The sequence below is a fragment of the Entelurus aequoreus genome, linkage group LG11 (assembly GCF_033978785.1).
Source record: "Entelurus aequoreus isolate RoL-2023_Sb linkage group LG11, RoL_Eaeq_v1.1, whole genome shotgun sequence".
Taxonomy (NCBI): domain Eukaryota; kingdom Metazoa; phylum Chordata; class Actinopteri; order Syngnathiformes; family Syngnathidae; genus Entelurus; species Entelurus aequoreus.
Window position 1 is genome coordinate 9,940,420 of NC_084741.1, and position 23,943 is coordinate 9,964,362.

At 38.2% G+C, this 23,943-nt stretch overlaps 2 protein-coding genes across 3 annotated transcripts in view; both read right to left on the reverse strand.

Annotated features, from left to right (window-relative positions):
• The window catches only part of dyrk1b (dual-specificity tyrosine-(Y)-phosphorylation regulated kinase 1B), a 107,539-nt gene extending 107,209 nt beyond the window's left edge, over positions 1-330 (reverse strand). The window contains exon 1 of the mRNA XM_062062426.1: positions 1-330. This exon is cut by the window's left edge and continues 794 nt beyond it. The gene's annotated coding sequence lies outside the window, so the exon portion shown is untranslated.
• A 112-nt stretch (positions 331-442) lies between these two features.
• On the reverse strand, positions 443-22,227 carry fbl (fibrillarin). 2 transcript variants are annotated; one of them, XM_062062431.1, is made up of 9 exons: positions 22,060-22,227; positions 20,933-21,082; positions 11,021-11,152; positions 7,249-7,343; positions 7,011-7,181; positions 6,395-6,527; positions 2,484-2,596; positions 848-993; positions 443-605 (listed from the first exon to the last, which is right to left on the reverse strand). In XM_062062431.1, exons 1-9 carry the CDS (start codon positions 22,067-22,069, stop codon positions 581-583), a joined length of 975 nt encoding a protein of 324 aa, XP_061918415.1. In that variant the 5' UTR covers positions 22,070-22,227; the 3' UTR covers positions 443-580. The 2 variants fall into 2 exon arrangements, with proteins under 2 accessions (XP_061918415.1, XP_061918416.1); XM_062062432.1 differs by lacking the exons at positions 20,933-21,082; positions 22,060-22,227 and having other exon boundaries at positions 11,021-11,165.
• Between the last annotated feature and the right edge of the window lie 1,716 nt (positions 22,228-23,943).

Here is a 23,943-nt window from a genome sequence, read left to right on the forward strand (position 1 = left end):
CCGGTCGGAGGTAGTAGCCATGTTCGGAACACGTCCTGCTAGTCCTCCTTCGGAGGTAGAAAGCATGTTCGGAACACGTCCTGCTAGTCCACCTTCGGAGGTAGAAAGCATGTTCGGAACACGTCCACAGCCGCTAGTCCTCCTTCACACGCAGCGGTGTGTTCGGAACACGTTAATGGTCATTGAGGGCCACCTCCCAGCCGCGACTATCGGCCTGACTGAGTCATGTGTCCGGCAGTCGGCTCATGAATCAGCGCACACGAGCCGCGGTAATTCCGCCTTTAGCGGCGGGAAGATGCTAACGACGCTCGCTGCATAGGGGCGCGCTCCCGATGCCAGGCGCGCTCCCCACACCTTCCCCACAAAATGGCTGCCAAAACAAAAGCGGCCCTCCTTGCTTCCTCCCCAAGAACACACCTGCACTCTTTCAAGACAACTTAGCAAAAGTTAAATGGCCTTTAATGAAAAGTTCTGTACATGGTGACATGACAAAAAAGGGAGACATAAAAAAAGAGAGTTGACCACAGCTCATGCAACAAGTCAAAGGTCAGGCTGGGGGATTCAAGATGGCAGACGGCGGTCACTTCTTCTGTTTGGGTGGAGGTCTGAGGAAGACAAAGCAAAGGCAAGAGTCATGTGACATCTTTTAGGAACAACATGTTGGAGCTGCGAGTCACTGAACCCTAGGGCTGATGTGTTGCTATGGTAACTGCTCTGTCATGCAACTCAAAGGCAAACCTAAGTTGTTAGAGAAAACACCAGAAATATTCCTGTTGATGTGATGGAATAAACGTCAGCGTGTAGTTGCAGCAAAGCACCACTAGATGGAGCCACAGAAGAGGAGTACCTGTAGATGCCCACCACCACAGCATGGTCTCGCTCGTAGGGCTCCAGGGTGAGCTGCTCCTGCGGTTTCATGTTCTCACCCGTCATCTTCTTCACCTCCGACGCAAACACCGCCTCCGGGGCGGCCGTGGAGTCGATGCAGTTGGCCTGGGGAAGGAAACATGAAGGTGAGCACACTGTGGACACCAAGGAAACATGAAGGTGAGCACACTGTGGACACCAAGGAAACATGAAGGTGAGCACACTGTGGACCATGTTGGTCTGTGGACACCTGCTGTTGTGTGTGTAGATAACAAGTGGTGTGCAGATGGACATATAGTAGATCGTGTATGAACATTAGTAAATATAAAAGTAGATCGTGTATGAACATTAGTAAATATAAAAGTAGATCGTGTATGAACATTAGTAAATATAAAAGTAGATCGTGTATGAACATTAGTAATATAAAAGTAGATCGTGTATGAACATTAGTAAATATAAAAGTAGATCATGTATGAACATTAGTAAATATAAAAGTAGATCATGTATGAACATTAGTAAATATAAAAGTACATAATGTATGAACATTAGTAAATATAAAAGTAGATCATGTATGAACATTAGTAAATATAAAAGTAGATCGTGTATGAACATTAGTAAATATAAAAGTAGATCGTGTATGAACATTAGTAATATAAAAGTAGATCGTGTATGAACATTAGTAAATATAAAAGTAGATCATGTATGAACATTAGTAAATATAAAAGTAGATCGTGTATGAACATTAGTAAATATAAAAGTAGATCATGTATGAACATTATTAAATATAAAAGTAGATCATGTATGAACATTAGTAAATATAAAAGTACATAATGTATGAACATTAGTAAATATAAAAGTAGATCATGTATGAACATTAGTAAATATAAAAGTAGATCGTGTATGAACATTAGTAAATATAAAAGTAGATCGTGTATGAACATTAGTAATATAAAAGTAGATCGTGTATGAACATTAGTAAATATAAAAGTAGATCATGTATGAACATTAGTAAATATAAAAGTAGATCATGTATGAACATTAGTAAATATAAAAGTACATAATGTATGAACATTAGTAAATATAAAAGTAGATCATGTATGAACATTAGTAAATATAAAAGTAGATCGTGTATGAACATTAGTAAATATAAAAGTAGATCGTGTATGAACATTAGTAATATAAAAGTAGATCGTGTATGAACATTAGTAAATATAAAAGTAGATCATCTATGAACATTAGTAAATATAAAAGTAGATCATGTATGAACATTAGTAAATATAAAAGTACATAATGTATGAACATTAGTAAATATAAAAGTAGATCATGTATGAACATTAGTAAATATAAAAGTAGATCGTGTATGAACATTAGTAAATATAAAAGTAGATCGTGTATGAACATTAGTAAATATAAAAGTAGATAATGTATGAACATTAGTAAATATAAAAGTAGATCGTGTATGAACATTAGTAAATATAAAAGTAGATAATGTATGAACATTAGTAAATATAAAAGTAGATCGTGTATGAATATTAGTAAATATAAAAGTAGATAATGTATGAACATTAGTAAATATAAAAGTAGATAATGTATGAACATTAGTTAATATAAAATACCTTGATGGAGATGACAAAATGTCCACCGTTCTTGAGGAAGTTGTGAGCGTTGAGAGCTACAATCCTGGTCTGGTCAGGTTGTGCCACATCAGCAAATATCACATCCACCATTCCTATTTGGGAAACAACATCAGGACTTGTATAGATTCACCATCAATCAATAATACATATTGATCTCAATATCTACTTCTCATTAAACATCCAATCAATACATATTGAGCTACACATCCACATCTCATTGATCATCCAATCAATACTTATTGATCTAAACATCCACTTCTCATTGATCATCCAATCAATACGTATTGATCTAAACATACACATCTGATTGAACATCATCCAATCAATACATATTGATCTACTTATCTACATCTGATTGAACATCATTCAATCAATACATATTGATCTACAAATCCACATTTCATTGATCATCCAAACAAAACTTATGTATTCTATAGAGCAGGGGTCACCAACGCGGTGCCCGCGGGCACCAGGTCGCCCGTAAAGACCAGATGAGTCGCCCGCGGGCCTGTTCTAAAAAAAAATAAAAATTTAAAAAAAAAAAAAAAATTAAATCTACATAGAAAAAAACACAAGATACACTTTCAATCAGTGCATCAACCCAAACAACCTCCCCCATGCACACTCATCCACACCCACTCACACAAAAGGGGTTATTTCTTTCTGCTACCAATATTCTGGTTCCCACAACATAGACAACACATCTGCAAGGGACACAGTCCCTGAACACAACATAGACAACACATCTGCAAGGGCCACAGTCCCTGAACACAACATAGACAACACATCTGCAAGGGCCACAGTCCCTGAACACAACATAGACAACACATCTGCAAGGGCCACAGTCCCTGAACACAACATAGACAACACATCTGCAAGGGCCACAGTCCCTGAACACAACACAGACAACACATCTGCAAGGGCCACAGTCCCTGAAGCACACATGATTGTACAGGCTGCTGGTCCACTAACATTTTCATTAATTACTATTTTTTATGTAATTATTTTTATATTGTTTTACTTTCTTTTTTATCCAAGAAAATGTTTTTTATTTATTTATCTTATTTTATTTATTTTTTTAAAAAGGGCCTTATCTTCAACAGACCAGGTTGTCAATAAAATTAGATTTGTTTAAAGGGTTTTTTAAAACAGGCCCAGTCCAGGTAATGTCCAAGTCGGACTCAGCAACACACACCTTCATTCATGTACACAGAAACAAATAAGGGAACACAACAGATTGCATATAATTTATAAACAAAATTACATTTTCAAAATAAGCATTTATGTACAGTCCAGATTATGTCCAGGTCACTCAAATTAGGGAACACAACAACAGATATCATATAATCTATAAACATAATTATACTTTCAAAATAAGCCTTTGAGGACTTCTCATCTTTTTTTTAATGTTTTTTGGCATCATTATCGTTTTCAACCAAGTAACTTTCTAAAGTTAGAAAATACTGAATAAATGTTTTAAAGAAAGTAATACTAAGTGAATATCTGTTTTTGGCCTTAAAAATAAACCTTTTACGGAGTACTATAATTAAATTGACTAAATCATGATTGTCAATGAACTCTCCTAAAATAACAGAAACCACATTAAGCTTCATAAACTAACCAATCCTTAAACACATTTTTTCAACTTCCACCCAAAACAAAGACACAATATGACAATACCAAAACAAATGCAGGGTGGATTCAGGCTCCTGACAACAAAATGGGCAATCATCTGACTCTGTCATATTCCATCATTTTAACATTTTCCCTGTGGGCAAGAAGTTATAAATAATTTTAATTTGAAAATAAAGATTTTGCACATAGATAGTGGTTTTATAGATTAGTTTGAATATGGTATCCCATGGCAACGGGCAGTCAAAAAAGTCCTCCCATTTTCCATTTGTGTTGTATGAGGCAGCCTTCAAAGATTTCTTTATCAAATAAAAATTATATATTTTTCTATTTGTTTTAGTTCCTTTTTGCCAACTAGAATTTCTTATTAGAGGTTTACAAACTAATAATTTAGTAGTTCCATAATTAATTATTTGTTTCCATCTTTTCCCAATGACTCCAGTTAGTTGATAAAATGAAAAGCTTGAGGAAGCATCACCATACATAGCTCTAAATTCATCATACTTCATCATTTTACCATTCTCATTGATAATATCATTGACAAAAGTGATTCCTCTTTCAAACATATTTTTCCAAAAGAAAGGCTTTCTATCTATTACAATATTAGAGTTTATCCATATTAACTGCTGCAAAATATCGTCTCTTTTTTCTGGCACATCAAATTGAAAACACCACTATGAGTGGATTGTTTCCTTTATGAACCCCGCCATGTTTCCCAGCAGACTCTCTGGGAGGGGATCACTTGTAAAAAAGGATATAATTTATTTTGATACAGTACATGTTTTTTGTCCAACAGGACATTTGTGTACCACTCAATGTTTAAATACATCTTTGGAACAATTGATGCTTTTAAAGACAGACACATGGAGCTGGTAATGACAAAAACAAATAAATAAATTGAGGAATAATTAACGAGTTGGCAATAGACATTTTACCATACAAGGTTAGGGATTTCCCTTTCCATAATTGCATAATTTTGTCCAGCTTTCTCAGTCGATTATCATAATTTACTGAGCCTAGATCTTCCAGATTTTCTGGGACAACAACACCAAGTATGTTAACTGGTCCATCTGTCCACAAAACAGGCACTTTGCATTCCATTCGAAAGGACGTTCCCTTTAGATTTCCGATCCTTAACATTTTACATTTATCATATTTAAGCTTAAGGCCAGATTGCTGTGAAAATATGTTCAAAAGATCAAGAAGGTTCCGCAAACAATGAGGAAAAATCTTATCTTTGTGAATCAGCCTTTTCTGACATGAACTTCATCAAGAACAAACACAGAACACGCCTCACTGATGCACATCTGCAAGACTCACTCAGAGTTGCAGTGTCAAGTTACACACCAGAGTACAACACACTAGTTAACAGCATGCAATGCCAGGCTTCCTACTAACTGACAAAGAAACAGATAACAGATTTGGTGTCCAGTTCAAAGTGTGACATGATTTACAAATTTGAGAGTTTACTTTTGTATTTGACATGAGTTATTATTTGTACAAACATGGTGCAAAGTAATTCATGATTTGTTCAAAAATGTTAGTGGCTAGCCAGTTAAAATGGGATATTGTGATTTCACAAGACTGTCTTAGAAGTGATCATTTGAAAATGTTCAATTTGAAAAATGTGCACTTAGAGAAAATATAAAAATAAAGTGTTGCATATTGATATTTATCTGTTTCTATATATATTTATTGTGAGAAATCATTAAGATGATCAGTGTTTCCACAAAGATAAATATCATTAGTTATTAATAATAACAGAGTTAAAGGTAAATTGAGCAAATTGGCTACTTCTGGCAATTTATTTAAGTGTGTATCAAACTGGTAGCCCTTCGCATTAATCACTACCCAAGAAGTAGCCCTTGCTTTCAAAAAGGTTGGTGACCCCTGACATAGAGAAACATTATATACCTACAGTATATCTACATCTGTGTACATACCCACCAACATCCTGTACTAGACAGTAGTATGTGTGTACTAGACAGTAGTATGTGTGTACTAGACAGTAGTATGTGTGTACTAGACAGTAGTATGTGTGTACTAGACAGTAGTATGTGTGTACTAGACAGTAGTATGTGTGTACTAGACAGTAGTATGTGTGTACTAGACAGTAGTATGTGTGTACTAGACAGTAGTATGTGTGTACTAGACAGTAGTATGTGTGTACTAGACAGTAGTATGTGTGTACTAGACAGTAGTATGTGTGTACTAGACAGTAGTATGTGTGTACTAGACAGTAGTATGTGTGTACATACCGACCAACATCCTGTACTTGTGTGGGTGTCGAGCGTCCTCGATGATGGGAATGATGTTGGTGCGTTTCTTGGCCACGTTGAGAAGATCACGACCTGATCGGTGAGAAAACTCTACCGCATAGACCAGCCCTTCCTGCAACAACACACTTTATATACCACTAGCATATTTACTCCATGATATACTGCATGCATGTAGTACCTCATGTTGAAACAAGTATTATACAGTCATATTTACTCTGTTTAAACTTAATGTACATGCAGTTTATCAAATATTATTCAGTGACTATTACTGCGATATACTGCATGTATGTATGTGACTATTAGTGCATGTATGTATGTGACTATTAGTGCATGTATGTATGTGACTATTAGTGCATGTATGTATGTGACTATTAGTGCATGTATGTATGTGACTATTAGTGCATGTATGTATGTGACTATTAGTGCATGTATGTATGTGACTATTAGTGCATGTATGTATGTGACTATTAGTGCATGTATGTATGTGACTATTAGTGCATGTATGTATGTGACTATTAGTGCATGTATGTATGTGACTATTAGTGCATGTATGTATGTGACTATTAGTGCATGTATGTATGTGACTATTACTCACGGGCCCAACAATGTCGGAGACGTGGGACACGGTGGTCCCAGAGGCTGCCCCCAGGTACATGACCTTGGCTCCAGGTTTGATGTGGATCTGGTCCACTCCTCCCAAGATGGCTGCTGCCAGCTTGGAGCGGAAAGGATTCCAGGCTCTGTATTCAATCTTGCTGTCGCCTTCCTAAAGAAGCAAAGAGAGGAGGATGAAAAGCGGGCGAGTGAGGTGAGGGAACACACCCGTGTCTCACCTCCACACTCATCCTCTTCTCTCCATACACAGACTCTCCTACCACCATGTTCTTGGTGACCAGAGCGTCCTCCCTGCCTCGGCAGATGAACACTCCTGAGGACAAAGGGTGAGGTGAGGTGAGGTACTAAGTAGTGTTTGAAGAGACTAACCTTCATGAGGTGAGGTACTAAGTAGTGTTTGAAGAGACTAACCTTCATGAGGTGAGGTGAGGTACTAAGTAGTGTTTGAAGAGACTAACCTTCATGAGGTGAGGTGAGGTACTAAGTAGTGTTGGAAGAGACTAACCTTCATGAGGTGAGGTGAGGTACTAAGTAGTGTTGGAAGAGACTAACCTTCATGAGGTGAGGTGAGGTACTAAGTAGTGTTGGAAGAGACTAACCTTCATGAGGTGAGGTACTAAGTAGTGTTTGAAGAGACTAACCTTCATGAGGTGAGGTACTAAGTAGTGTTTGAAGAGACTAACCTTCATGAGGTGAGGTGAGGTACTAAGTAGTGTTGGAAGAGACTAACCTTCATGAGGTGAGGTGAGGTACTAAGTAGTGTTGGAAGAGACTAACCTTCATGAGGTGAGGTACTAAGTAGTGTTTGAAGAGACTAACCTTCATGAGGTGAGGTACTAAGTAGTGTTTGAAGAGACTAACCTTCATGAGGTGAGGTGAGGTACTAAGTAGTGTTTGAAGAGACTAACCTTCATGATGTACTAAGTAGTGTTTGAAGAGACTAACCTTCATGAGGTGAGGTGAGGTGAGGTACTAAGTAGTGTTTGAAGAGACTAACCTTCATGAGGTGAGGTACTAAGTAGTGTTGGAAGAGACTAACCTTCATGAGGTGAGGTACTAAGTAGTGTTGGAAGAGACTAACCTTCATGAGGTGAGGTGAGGTACTAAGTAGTGTTGGAAGAGACTAACCTTCATGTGGTGAGGTGAGGTACTAAGTAGTGTTTGAAGAGACTAACCTTCATGAGGTGAGGTACTAAGTAGTGTTGGAAGAGACTAACCTTCATGTGGTGAGGTGAGGTACTAAGTAGTGTTGGAAGAGACTAACCTTCATGTGGTGAGGTGGGGTACTAAGTAGTGTTTGAAGAGACTAACCTTCATGAGGTGAGGTACTAAGTAGTGTTGGAAGAGACTAACCTTCATGAGGTGAGGTGAGGTACTAAGTAGTGTTGGAAGAGACTAACCTTCATGTGGTGAGGTGAGGTACTAAGTAGTGTTGGAAGAGACTAACCTTCATGTGGTGAGGTGAGGTACTAAGTAGTGTTTGAAGAGACTAACCTTCATGAGGTGAGGTACTAAGTAGTGTTTGAAGAGACTAACCTTCATGAGGTGAGGTGAGGTACTAAGTAGTGTTTGAAGAGACTAACCTTCATGTGGTGAGGTGAGGTACTAAGTAGTGTTGGAAGAGACTAACCTTCATGTGGTGAGGTGAGGTACTAAGTAGTGTTGGAAAAGACTAACCTTCATGTGGTGAGGTACTAAGTAGTGTTTGAAGAGACTAACCTTCATGAGGTGAGGTACTAAGTAGTGTTTGAAGAGACTAACCTTCATGAGGGGAGGTGAGGTACTAAGTAGTGTTGGAAGAGACTAACCTTCATGTGGTGAGGTGAGGTACTAAGTAGTGTTGGAAGAGACTAACCTTCATGAGGTGAGGTACTAAGTAGTGTTGGAAGAGACTAACCTTCATGAGGTGAGGTACTAAGTAGTGTTGGAAGAGACTAACCTTCATGTGGTGAGGTGAGGTACTAAGTAGTGTTGGAAGAGACTAACCTTCATGAGGTGAGGTACTAAGTAGTGTTGGAAGAGACTAACCTTCATGAGGTGAGGTACTAAGTAGTGTTGGAAGAGACTAACCTTCATGAGGTGAGGTACTAAGTAGTGTTGGAAGAGACTAACCTTCATGTGGTGAGGTGAGGTACTAAGTAGTGTTTGAAGAGACTAACCTTCATGAGGTGAGGTACTAAGTAGTGTTGGAAGAGACTAACCTTCATGTAGTGAGGTGAGGTACTAAGTAGTGTTGGAAGAGACTAACCTTCATGTGGTGAGGTGAGGTACTAAGTAGTGTTTGAAGAGACTAACCTTCATGAGGTGAGGTACTAAGTAGTGTTGGAAGAGACTAACCTTCATGTGGTGAGGTACTAAGTAGTGTTGGAAGAGACTAACCTTCATGTGGTGAGGTACTAAGTAGTGTTGGAAGAGACTAACCTTCATGTGGTGAGGTGAGGTACTAAGTAGTGTTTGAAGAGACTAACCTTCATGAGGTGAGGTACTAAGTAGTGTTGGAAGAGACTAACCTTCATGTGGTGAGGTGAGGTACTAAGTAGTGTTGGAAGAGACTAACCTTCATGAGGTGAGGTGAGGTACTAAGTAGTGTTGGAAGAGACTAACCATGTGGTGAGGTGAGGTACTAAGTAGTGTTGGAAGAGACTAACCTTCATGAGGTGAGGTACTAAGTAGTGTTGGAAGAGACTAACCTTCATGAGGTGAGGTGAGGTACTAAGTAGTGTTGGAAGAGACTAACCTTCATGTGGTGAGGTGAGGTACTAAGTAGTGTTGGAAGAGACTAACCTTCATGTGGTGAGGTGAGGTACTAAGTAGTGTTGGAAGAGACTAACCTTCATGAGGTGAGGTACTAAGTAGTGTTGGAAGAGACTAACCTTCATGAGGTGAGGTGAGGTACTAAGTAGTGTTGGAAGAGACTAACCTTCATGTGGTGAGGTGAGGTACTAAGTAGTGTTGGAAGAGACTAACCTTCATGAGGTGAGGTACTAAGTAGTGTTGGAAGAGACTAACCTTCATGAGGTGAGGTACTAAGTAGTGTTTGAAGAGACTAACCTTCATGAGGTGAGGTACTAAGTAGTGTTGGAAGAGACTAACCTTCATGTGGTGAGGTGAGGTACTAAGTAGTGTTTGAAGAGACTAACCTTCATGAGGTGAGGTACTAAGTAGTGTTGGAAGAGACTAACCTTCATGTAGTGAGGTGAGGTACTAAGTAGTGTTGGAAGAGACTAACCTTCATGTGGTGAGGTGAGGTACTAAGTAGTGTTTGAAGAGACTAACCTTCATGAGGTGAGGTACTAAGTAGTGTTGGAAGAGACTAACCTTCATGTGGTGAGGTACTAAGTAGTGTTGGAAGAGACTAACCTTCATGTGGTGAGGTACTAAGTAGTGTTGGAAGAGACTAACCTTCATGTGGTGAGGTGAGGTACTAAGTAGTGTTTGAAGAGACTAACCTTCATGAGGTGAGGTACTAAGTAGTGTTGGAAGAGACTAACCTTCATGTGGTGAGGTGAGGTACTAAGTAGTGTTGGAAGAGACTAACCTTCATGAGGTGAGGTGAGGTACTAAGTAGTGTTGGAAGAGACTAACCTTCATGTGGTGAGGTACTAAGTAGTGTTGGAAGAGACTAACCTTCATGTGGTGAGGTGAGGTACTAAGTAGTGTTGGAAGAGACTAACCTTCATGAGGTGAGGTACTAAGTAGTGTTGGAAGAGACTAACCTTCATGTGGTGAGGTGAGGTACTAAGTAGTGTTGGAAGAGACTAACCTTCATGAGGTGAGGTGAGGTACTAAGTAGTGTTGGAAGAGACTAACCATGTGGTGAGGTGAGGTACTAAGTAGTGTTGGAAGAGACTAACCTTCATGAGGTGAGGTACTAAGTAGTGTTGGAAGAGACTAACCTTCATGAGGTGAGGTGAGGTACTAAGTAGTGTTGGAAGAGACTAACCTTCATGTGGTGAGGTGAGGTACTAAGTAGTGTTGGAAGAGACTAACCTTCATGTCTATGAGGCTCCACAAACACCTTCCTTCCTGCTCCAAAGCCTCCTCTGCCACCTCGTCCTCTTGGGGTGCCTCTGCCTCCTCCTCGTCCCCTGAATCCACCTCCTTCAGGGGAGCGGAACCCACCTGAGGGCAACATCAGCCATGAGGACCAATGCAGCTACCAACTGAATGATGTCGCTACCAAACTATGAACATTGAAATATCTTGCAGATGAAAAGGTAATAGCATTTACTGTTCTAGACAAGAAGCACAGTGTTAATGTTCTAGTCAAGAAGCACGGTGTTTACTGTCCTAGACAAGAAGCAGAGTTAATGTTCTAGACAAGAAGCACGGTGTTTACTGTTCTAGACAAGCAGCACAGTGTTAATGTTCTAGACAAGAAGCACGGTGTTTACTGTCCTAGACAAGAAGCACGGTGTTTACTGTCCTAGACAAGAAGCACGGTGTTTACTGTCCTAGACAAGAAGCACGGTGTTTACTGTCCTAGACAAGAAGCACGGTGTTTACTGTCCTAGACAAGAAGCACGGTGTTTACTGTCCTAGACAAGAAGCACGGTGTTTACTGTCCTAGACAAGAAGCACGGTGTTTACTGTCCTAGACAAGAAGCACGGTGTTTACTGTCCTAGACAAGAAGCACGGTGTTTACTGTCCTAGACAAGAAGCACAGAGTTAATGTTCTAGACAAGAAGCACGGTGTTTACTGTCCTAGACAAGAAGCACGGTGTTTACTGTTCTAGACAAGCAGCACAGTGTTAATGTTCTAGACAAGAAGCACGGTGTTTACTGTTCTAGACAAGAAGCACGGTGTTTACTGTCCTAGACAAGAAGCACGGTGTTTACTGTCCTAGACAAGAAGCACGGTGTTTACTGTCCTAGACAAGAAGCACGGTGTTTACTGTCCTAGACAAGAAGCACAGTGTTTACTGTCCTAGACAAGAAGCACGGTGTTTACTGTCCTAGACAAGAAGCACGGTGTTTACTGTCCTAGACAAGAAGCACGGTGTTTACTGTCCTAGACAAGAAGCACGGTGTTTACTGTCCTAGACAAGAAGCACGGTGTTTACTGTCCTAGACAAGAAGCACGGTGTTTACTGTCCTAGACAAGAAGCACGGTGTTTACTGTCCTAGACAAGAAGCACGGTGTTTACTGTTCTAGACAAGAAGCACGGTGACTGTCATCAGAGCAGGCGGGGGTGTTGTAGCAAACACACATCGGCGTAGGGCTGCTCCGATAAAAGCATATCAATATATATGACCATAGACAAGTCAACATGTATATGACCATAGACAAGTCAACATGTATATGACCATAGACACGTCAACATGTATATGACCATAGACACGTCAACATGTATATGACCATAGACACGTCAACATGTATATGACCATAGACACGTCAACATGTATATGACCATAGACACGTCAACATATATATGACCATAGACACGTCAACATATATATGACCATAGACACGTCAACATATATATGACCATAGACACGTCAACATATATATGACCATAGACACGTCAACATATATATGACCATAGACACGTCAACATATATATGACCATAGACACGTCAACATATATATGACCATAGACACGTCAACATATATATGACCATAGACACGTCAACATATATATGACCATAGACACGTCAACATATATATGACCATAGACACGTCAACATATATATGACCATAGACACGTCAACATATATATGACCAGACACGTCAACATATACATGACCATAGACACGTCAACATATACATGACCATAGACACGTCAACATATACATGACCATAGACACGTCAACATATACATGACCATAGACACGTCAACATATACATGACCATAGACACGTCAACATATATGACCATAGACACGTCAACATATATGACCATAGACACGTCAACATATATGACCATAGACACGTCAACATATATGACCATAGACACGTCAACATATATGACCATAGACACGTCAACATATATGACCATAGACACGTCAATATATATGACCATAGACACGTCAATATATATGACCATAGACACGTCAATATATATGACCAGACACGTCAATATATATGACCAGACACGTCAATATATATGACCATAGACGCGTCAATATATATGACCATAGACGCGTCAATATATATGACCATAGACGCGTCAATATATATGACCATAGACGCGTCAATATATATGACCATAGACGCGTCAATATATATGACCATAGACGCGTCAATATATATGACCATAGACGCGTCAATATATATGACCATAGACACGTCAATATATATGACCATAGACACGTCAATGTATATGACCATAGACACGTCAATGTATATGACCATAGACACGTCAATGTATATGACCATAGACACGTCAATGTATATGACCATAGACACGTCAATGTATATGACCATAGACACGTCAATGTATATGACCATAGACACGTCAATATATATGACCATAGACACGTCAATATATATGACCATAGACACGTCAATATATATGACCATAGACGCGTCAATATATATGACCATAGACGCGTCAATATATATGACCATAGACTTGTCAATATATATGACCATAGACTTGTCAATATATATGACCATAGACTTGTCAATATATATGACCATAGACACGTCAATATATATGACCATAGACACGTCAATATATATGACCATAGACACGTCAATATATATGACCATAGACACGTCAATATATATGACCATAGACACGTCAATATATATGACCATAGACACGTCAATATATATGACCATAGACACGTCAATATATATGACCATAGACACGTCAATATATATGACCATAGACACGTCTATATATATGACCATAGACACGTCAATATATATGACCATAGACGCGTCAATATATATGACCATAGACGCGTCAATATATATGACCATAGACGCGTCAATATATATGACCATAGACTTGTCAATATATATGACCATAGACACGTCAATATATATGACCATAGACACGTCAATGTATATGACCATAGACACGTCAATGTATATGACCATAGACACGTCAATGTATATGACCATAGACACGTCAATGTATATGACCATAGACACGTCAATGTATATGACCATAGACACGTCAATGTATATGACCATAGACACGTCAATATATATGACCATAGACACGTCAATATATATGACCATAGACACGTCAATATATATGACCATAGACGCGTCAATATATATGACCATAGACGCGTCAATATATATGACCATAGACTTGTCAATATATATGACCATAGACTTGTCAATATATATGACCATAGACTTGTCAATATATATGACCATAGACACGTCAATATATATGACCATAGACACGTCAATATATATGACCATAGACACGTCAATATATATGACCATAGACACGTCAATATATATGACCATAGACACGTCAATATATATGACCATAGACACGTCAATATATATGACCATAGACACGTCAATATATATGACCATAGACACGTCAATATATATGACCATAGACACGTCAATATATATGACCATAGACACGTCTATATATATGACCATAGACACGTCAATATATATGACCATAGACGCGTCAATATATATGACCATAGACGCGTCAATATATATGACCATAGACGCGTCAATATATATGACCATAGACGCGTCAATATATATGACCATAGACGCGTCAATATATATGACCATAGACATGTCAATATATATGACCATAGACTTGTCAATATATATGACCATAGACACGTCAATATATATGACCATAGACACGTCAATATATATGACCATAGACACGTCAATATATATGACCATAGACATGTCAATATATATGACCATAGACACGTCAATATATATGACCATAGACACGTCTATATATATGACCATAGACACGTCAATATATATGACCATAGACACGTCAATATATATGACCATAGACACGTCAATATATATGACCATAGACACGTCAATATATATGACCATAGACATGTCAATATATATGACCATAGACACGTCTATATATATGACCATAGACACGTCAATATATATGACCATAGACGCGTCAATATATATGACCATAGACGCGTCAATATATATGACCATAGACGCGTCAATATATATGACCATAGACATGTCAATATATATGACCATAGACTTGTCAATATATATGACCATAGACATGTCAATATATATGACCATAGACACGTCAATATATATGACCATAGACACGTCAATGTATATGACCATAGACACGTCAATGTATATGACCATAGACACGTCAATATATATGACCATAGACATGTCAATATATATGACCATAGACATGTCAATATATATGACCATAGACACGTCAATATATATGACCATAGACACGTCAATATATATGACCATAGACATGTCAATATATATGACCATAGACACGTCTATATATATATGACCATAGACATGTCAATATATATATGACCATAGACATGTCAATATATATGACCACAGACATGTCAATATATATGACCACAGACATGTCAAACGGTTTCATTTTCAACTCAAATCCGTTCCTTATTTGGATGTATGGAAACAAGAGGTAGGAACTCAAGTGCAGGACTGTATAACTACAACTAATAACATGTGGGACTTTATTTGGTCCAATAACATTTCATGAATTACTGCACAACAACTCAATTACACACCAAATAAATGTTACACCTGACTTCCTGCCACATCTGGTCCAATAACATTTCATGAATGACTACATAACAACTCAGTCCATAATAAATATGATATAAATAATAAATGTTACACCTGACTACCTGCCACATCTGGTCCAACAACATTTCATGAATGACTACATAACTCAGTCCATAATTAATATGATATAAATAATAATAAATGTTACACCTGACTACCTGCCACATCTGGTCCTATAACATTTCATGAATGACTACATAACAACTCATGTCCATAATAAATATGATATAAATAATACTAAATGTTACACCTGACTTCCTGCCACATCTGGTCCAACAACATTTCATGAATGACTACATAACTCAGTCCATAATTAATATGATATAAATAATAATAAATGTTATACCTGACTTCCTGCCACATCTGGTCCAACAACATTTCATGAATGACTACATAACTCAGTCCATAATGAATATGATATAAATAATACTAAATGTTACACCTGACTTCCTGCCACATCTGGTCCAACAACATTTCATGAATGACTACATAACTCAGTCCATAATGAATATGATATAAATAATACTAAATGTTACACCTGACTTCCTGCCACATCTGGTCCAACAACATTTCATGAATTACTGCACAACAACTCAATTACACACCAAATAAATGTTACACCTGACTTCCTGCCACATCTGGTCCAATAACATTTCATGAATGACTACATAACAACTCAGTCCATAATAAATATGATATAAATAATAAATGTTACACCTGACTTCCTGCCACATCTGGTCCAATAACATTTCATGAATGACTACATAACAACTCAGTCCATAATAAATATGATATAAATAATAATAAATGTTACACCTGACTACCTGCCACATCTGGTCCAACAACATTTCATGAATGACTACATAACTCAGTCCATAATTAATATGATATAAATAATAATAAATGTTACACATGACTTCCTGCCACATCTGGTCCAACAACATTTCATGAATGACTACATAACTCAGTCCATAATTAATATGATATAAATAATAATAAATGTTACACATGACTACCTGCCACATCTGGTCCTATAACATTTCACGAATGACTACATAACAACTCATGTCCATAATAAATATGATATAAATAATACTAAATGTTACACCTGACTTCCTGCCACATCTGGTCCAACAACATTTCATGAATGACTACATAACTCAGTCCATAATTAATATGATATAAATAATAATAAATGTTACACCTGACTTCCTGCCACATCTGGTCCAACAACATTTCATGAATGACTACATAACTCAGTCCATAATTAATATGATATAAATAATAATAAATGTTACACCTGACTTCCTGCCACATCTGGTCCAACAACATTTCATGAATGACTACATAACTCAGTCCATAATTAATATGATATAAATAATAATAAATGTTACACATGACTACCTGCCACATCTGGTCCTATAACATTTCATGAATGACTACATAACTCAGTCCATAATTAATATGATATAAATAATAATAAATGTTATACCTGACTTCCTGCCACATCTGGTCCAACAACATTTCATGAATGACTACATAACTCAGTCCATAATTAATATGATATAAATAATAATAAATGTTACACATGACTACCTGCCACATCTGGTCCTATAACATTTCACGAATGACTACATAACAACTCATGTCCATAATAAATATGATATAAATAATACTAAATGTTACACCTGACTTCCTGCCACATCTGGTCCAACAACATTTCATGAATGACTACATAACTCAGTCCATAATTAATATGATATAAATAATACTAAATGTTACACCTGACTTCCTGCCACATCTGGTCCAACAACATTTCATGAATGACTACATAACTCAGTCCATAATTAATATGATATAAATAATACTAAATGTTACACCTGACTTCCTGCCACATCTGGTCCAACAACATTTCATGAATGACTACATAACTCAGTCCATAATTAATATGATATAAATAATAATAAATGTTACACCTGACTTCCTGCCACATCTGGTCCAACAACATTTCATGAATGACTACATAACTCAGTCCATAATGAATATGATATAAATAATACTAAATGTTACACCTGACTTCCTGCCACATCTGGTCCAACAACATTTCATGAATGACTACATAACTCAGTCCATAATGAATATGATATAAATAATACTAAATGTTACACCTGACTTCCTGCCACTACCCCTGCAGATAATGCTCCTCTATTGTCACACCAAGATACAAAGAGTTCTTGCTGTGGATCAGCAGTTGAGCAGAAAGCTTTTGTCTCTGTGCAGAATTCCCAAATTGACCTAAAAGTGCTTCTCAATGCTGACAAGAAAACAAGTGTTTTACCAAAGATGGGAAGGTGCGTCAAACTTAGTGTCCACTCTTGAAGGGCATGTGGTGCATGGATATAAATACCTTTTCATTGATGACTCTCACTTTGAAACCTGTCATTGATCAACTGCTGAACAAACTAAAACTTAAATTGGGCTTTTTCTTCTGTAATAAGAGATGTTTTACTTTTGATGTAAAAAAGTGCCTCGTCACAGCCACATTTTTATCTGGACTAGATTATGATCTTTTTCATATGAATGGTCTTTAGATGGTGGACTGTGTTGACCATGGTCTTCAGATGGTGGACCATGGCCTTCAGATGGTGGACTGTGTTAACCATGGTCTTCAGATGGTGAACTGTGTTGACCATGGCCTTCAGATGGTGGACTGTGATGACCATGGTCTTCAGATGGTGAACTTTGTTGACCATGGTCTTCAGATGGTGAACTTTGTTGACCATGGTCTTCAGATGGTCGACCATGGTCTTCAGATGGTGAACTGTGTTGACCATGGTCTTCAGATGGTCGACCATGGCCTACAGATGGTGGACTGTGATGACCATGGTCTTCAGATGGTGGACTGTGTTGACCATGGTCTTCAGATGGTGGACTGTGTTGACCATGGTCTTCATAAGGTGGACTGTGTTGACCATGGTCTTCATATGGTGGACTGTGTTGACCATGCTTCTTCATCACAAACGGTGACATGTACTCTCCCTCTCTGGCCACTAGGAGACTGACTGGTACACTTGTATTGACTCTTCTGGGACTATGACATTAGTGCATAGATTCCACAGAGAAGTACGGACTATTATGTCCAACTATCAGATGTTCTCTGTACCTTTTGCTGGCACTGAGCTGGGAAAAAAAGCTTTGGTCTCTGCAGATCCTTGTGCTTGGAACGTGTTGCAAAGAGATTAGAAGGTGACTGAATTTGTATCCTTAAATCTAAACAGAACTTGAAGCAGCCTCAGTTATCCGTAACTATTTTACTTGACGTCCATCCTGCCATTTTAATGTGTCATATTTGTTCATCTCCATGGGATTTGTTCCTGGTTAAATAAAATAACCACCATAGATTCCAGCGATTGACGACTACAGGCAAAATCTAATCAGATTGGAAATTGAGAGACCTTTGAAGACAGATGACTAATGATTACCCTAAATCAGACCTGGGCATTGTGCGGCCCGCGGGCCGCATCCGGCCCTTTGTACGTCCCTGTCCGGCCCGCGTGAGGCCAATTATAAATTACAAAATAAATTTTAAAAAGCATCTATTTCGAGTGTGCAATACAACGGTGCTGCTTTTGTTTTGAAAAGCGTTATTTGTATTACTTCCGTGTGGACGTATGCTCGTGCGCGCAGCGGCAATCTCAAATTACAAAATAAATTTAAAAAAACATCTTTGTCGTGCGTGCAATACAACTGTGCTGCTTTTATTTTGAAAAGTGTTATATGTGCATATGTCCTGTGAGGGAAGGCGCACAGCGACACTAAAAAGAGAAAAGTTGATGACGAATGGCGTGTTTTCAACAAGACAGACTGCCAAGTAAAGGTAAAGCCGTGTGCTTATTTGTGGTACACACGTTGCTGTGTTTAAAGAATATAGTGTAACGACCTGCTGAAGTAGATGTTGTCTTCTTGAGTTGCGTAAATGAGGAGTGAGGAGACGTGCGTGTGGAAGGAACGAGATATGTTGAGCTGTGTTAGTATAGCTTGCTCAATAAAAGTTTAAAAAGAGCGTCAGACTTGATGTGCACTTCTTCTGGACGCTACAATTGGTGGCAGAAGTAAAACTTTGCGCATGCTGCACTGTTTGTGTGCTACGTCATCGGGAGGTACGTGCCACGTGAGGAGCTCGCCGCAAAGAGAGAGAGAGAGAGAGCGTTTACAGGTGCAGCCACGCTGCTTGCCACGGGGGGAATTCCGCCCTCAATGAAGACTCCCAGGTTTGATGGCAAGGCGAACTGGGAGGCATTTCATCCCACTTGTGACATCAATTGTAGCGTCCAGAAGAAGTGCACACCAAGTCTGATGCACTTTTTAAACTTTTATTGAGCATGCTATACTAACACAGCTCAACTTATCTCGTTCTTTCCAAAAGGAAAACCAATCCTCACTCCTCATTTCCGCAACAGCAACGCTTCTTCCTTCTTCGCCAATCACCTTACAGGCGTGCTACGTTCACAACGTTTTCTTATCTGGTTAAATAAAGGTTCTACAACAAAGAGGATGCAGGATGAAGTGACAGAAATTGACATTTTTGTATTGTAATATACATCAGGAAGTGTTGTGTAAGAAAGTGTTAAAAATAAAACCATCAAAAGCCATCTGCTTTTGTATAAAGATAAGTTAGGTTAAATGAAAATATTATTATTATTATTATCTATCTTACGGTATATCAAAAATAATTTGAGCAAAATTTAATTGAAATATTGTCAGTGTGGCCCTCCAGCAGTGCTCGGGTTGCTCATGCGGCCCCCGGTAAAAATTAATTGCCCACCCCTGCCCTAAATGAACGAGCACAATGGCCGACACCTTGTCCTCGCTCGTCCTGCCCTCAGCAAGCTTTACCAACCAGTGCGAGTTGGCGTCGCTACCCTGGCTATTATTGCTCATCTCACGGTAGAAGCAACAAATGGTTGGTTTGATGGATTATTTAGCTCTTTCACCGTCTTTGTAGCAGAGGCTCTCAGGTCCTACATCTTGTTGGAAATTCTAAGTCTGTTTCAAGTCACCCTGGATCCTTGACTACGGTAGTCGTCTTACTTAGACAAACTTTATTGATCCACAAGGGAAATTGTTACCTCTTCCTCTGAACCCTCCTCGTCCCCCACGGTCTCCTCCTCGTCCCCCGCGGTCTCCAAAGCCTCCTCGTCCCCCGCGGTCTCCGAAGCCTCCTCGTCCCCCGCGGTCTCCGAAGCCTCCTCTGCCACGGACTCCTCTTGGACTGAAACCTGGACCGGGAGCAGAGTCACTTGAAACAAAGACTGGTCTTCCTTAGACTTGATTGGTACGGGATACATACGGAAGCAAGTAGCAATCCGCAATGTGAAAGCATAGAAATAGTCATTCCAAAGCAGTCAGCTACATAGCGATTAGCACAATGTGAAAGCATAGAAATAGTCATTCCAAAGCAGTCAGCAACATAGCGATTAGCACATTAGCCTTGGTCAGGAGGCGGAGGGTTCAAATCCTTGTTCACACGCTTCTGTGTTAAAATCTCTTACTAACAAGTAATAAAAAGTCATAAAGGCCAATTATGCTATTTAGGCAAGTAATAAAAAGGCCAATGAGTGGTTTATTTCAACTTTATTTTATGTTTAGATGGAGAAAAACAACACGTGCGCGAAAACATGATGGCGGAAGTGAATCATCCAGACATGTGTATTATATTCAATACCGTACACGGAGTATATATATATATATACATATATATATTCAATACCGTACACGGAGTATGTGTGTATATATATTATATTCAATACCGTACACGGAGTATATATATATACATATATATATTCAATACCGTACACGGAGTATGTGTGTATATATATTATATTCAATACCGTACACGGAGTATATAAATATATATATATATTCAATACCGTACACGGAGTGTGTGTATATATATTATATTCAATACCGTACACGGAGTATGTGTGTATATATATTATATTCAATACCGTACACGGAGTATATATATTCAACATAAAGCGAATCATGCAGACATGTGTATTATATTTAATACCGGCGTACACGGAGTATATATATTCAACATAAAATGTAAAGTTTGACATGAAATGTTACTTTTCCCACGCCAATGCATTTAGGTGCAGGAAGGAGAGAGCGAAAAAAGGCCACATTTAACAGGCTATTGAGATAGTAAGTTCGATGAAAGGAATAAAGTAAATCAAGAAGTATTTCTCGTTACCTGGTCTCATTTTATGGCCAACTTTGATGAGTCCACGTCAACTTGTGTGATCTTATTGAGAAGACGTCAACTTTGTGGCGATCTTGTAGCGACTTGATGCGCACGAGAGGACGACGAACACGTGTGCAGCCACCGGAAGTAGAAGCAGCACTCTTCTTCTTCTTCTTCTTCTTCTTCTTCGTGTGAGTCGAGGCTCAAATTTCTCTCGCCCCCTACTGGATAGAATTATATCTGCAACGAAATGAAAAGAGCAACTTCTCAATTCAATGATCGTTGCGGTGGTTTATATTTATTTACATGTGGTTTATATATATTTATATGTGGTTATAGTGTATATATATTTATATGTGCTTATAGTGTATATATATTTATATGTGCTTATAGTGTATATACATTTATATGTGCTTATAGTGTATATATATTTATATGTGGTTATAGTGTATATATATTTATATGTGCTTATAGTGTATATATATTTATATGTGCTTATAGTGTATATAAATTTACATGTGCTTATAGTGTATATATATTTATATGTGCTTATAGTGTATATACAGTATATTTATATGTGCTTATAGTGTATATATATTTATATGTGGTTATAGTGTATATATATTTATATGTGCTTATAGTGTATATACATTTATATGTGCTTATAGTGTATATATATTTACATGTGCTTATAGTGTATATATATTTATATGTGCTTATAGTGTATATACAGTATATTTATATGTGCTTATAGTGTATATATATTTATATGTGCTTATAGTGTATATATATTTATATGTGCTTATAGTGTATACATATTTATATGTGGTTATAGTGTATATATATTTATATGTGCTTAGTCAGCCGCCGCAGGACCGCCCAGCATGGGGCCAAGGGAACCACCCACCCCACCTGCAGGGACCCCAACGATGGAGATGGAACAACCAGCAACTGCCCTGTTGAATCCTCCCCCTGAGGGAGGGGAAAAATAAAATAAAATAATAATAATAAAATATAAATAAAATAAATAAATAAATAAAAATGATTAAACACAAATAATAATAATAATAAATACAAAAAAATAAATAAATAAATAAATAAATAAAATAAATATACATATGTATGAAAAAATAAATTAAAAAAGAAGATCACAGACATGCTGACACATAAGGTCACTACCCCAGCAGCTGGCCGACATGCAGCACCACCAGAATACCTTGCAGTGCACAAAGCTGCCACAATAGACGCATAGACTAGACTCAGCAGGCCCCAACAAAGACGGGCACCCAGAAGGGATGGACGTTGGATGGTGGGACCCAGGAGCTACAGACACGCAACCCGGATGCAGTAGAATGAGGCGCCGACCCCCACCGGACAAGCAGGCCCCGAGCGTACCCCCAGAAATATATATATATATATATATATATATATATATATATATATATATATATATATATATATATATATATATATATATATATACACACACACACACACACACACACACACACACACACACACACACACACACACACACACACACACACACACACACACACACACACACACACACACTTGCTTGCTTGTGGGTGTCCATCGATTCGATGATGACCATCTTCTACATACAGTAGATCCGTCCATCCATTTGACTGTCCCATGGTGTCACGTGCCTTGACAGCCAGGTGGGGGCGCTGTGGGTCAGCAACAATGCAAGGTGAAGGTGCGTCATAAACTGAACATTATTGAAACTTCTGCTATGATATCGTGTAATTTCCCATCTGGCAAAACTGCTGCTCATAAGCTAAAAAACATTTTTTCCAAAGGAGACTTGCAGTATATTCAGTGTTTTTAAAATAGCTATTGAAAATGAAATATCTCCACAAGTCAGTTCAT

Bases quoted from the DNA above. Each gene is read 5' to 3' on its own strand.
- fbl (XM_062062431.1), bottom strand. The intron at 11,153-20,932 runs GTAACAATTTCC...TGTTGCCCTCAG, and splicing joins AGGAGGGTTCAGAGGAAGAG to GTGGGTTCCGCTCCCCTGAA. The intron at 2,597-6,394 runs GTATGTACACAC...TTTCCCAAATAG, and splicing joins CAAGTACAGGATGTTGGTCG to GAATGGTGGATGTGATATTT.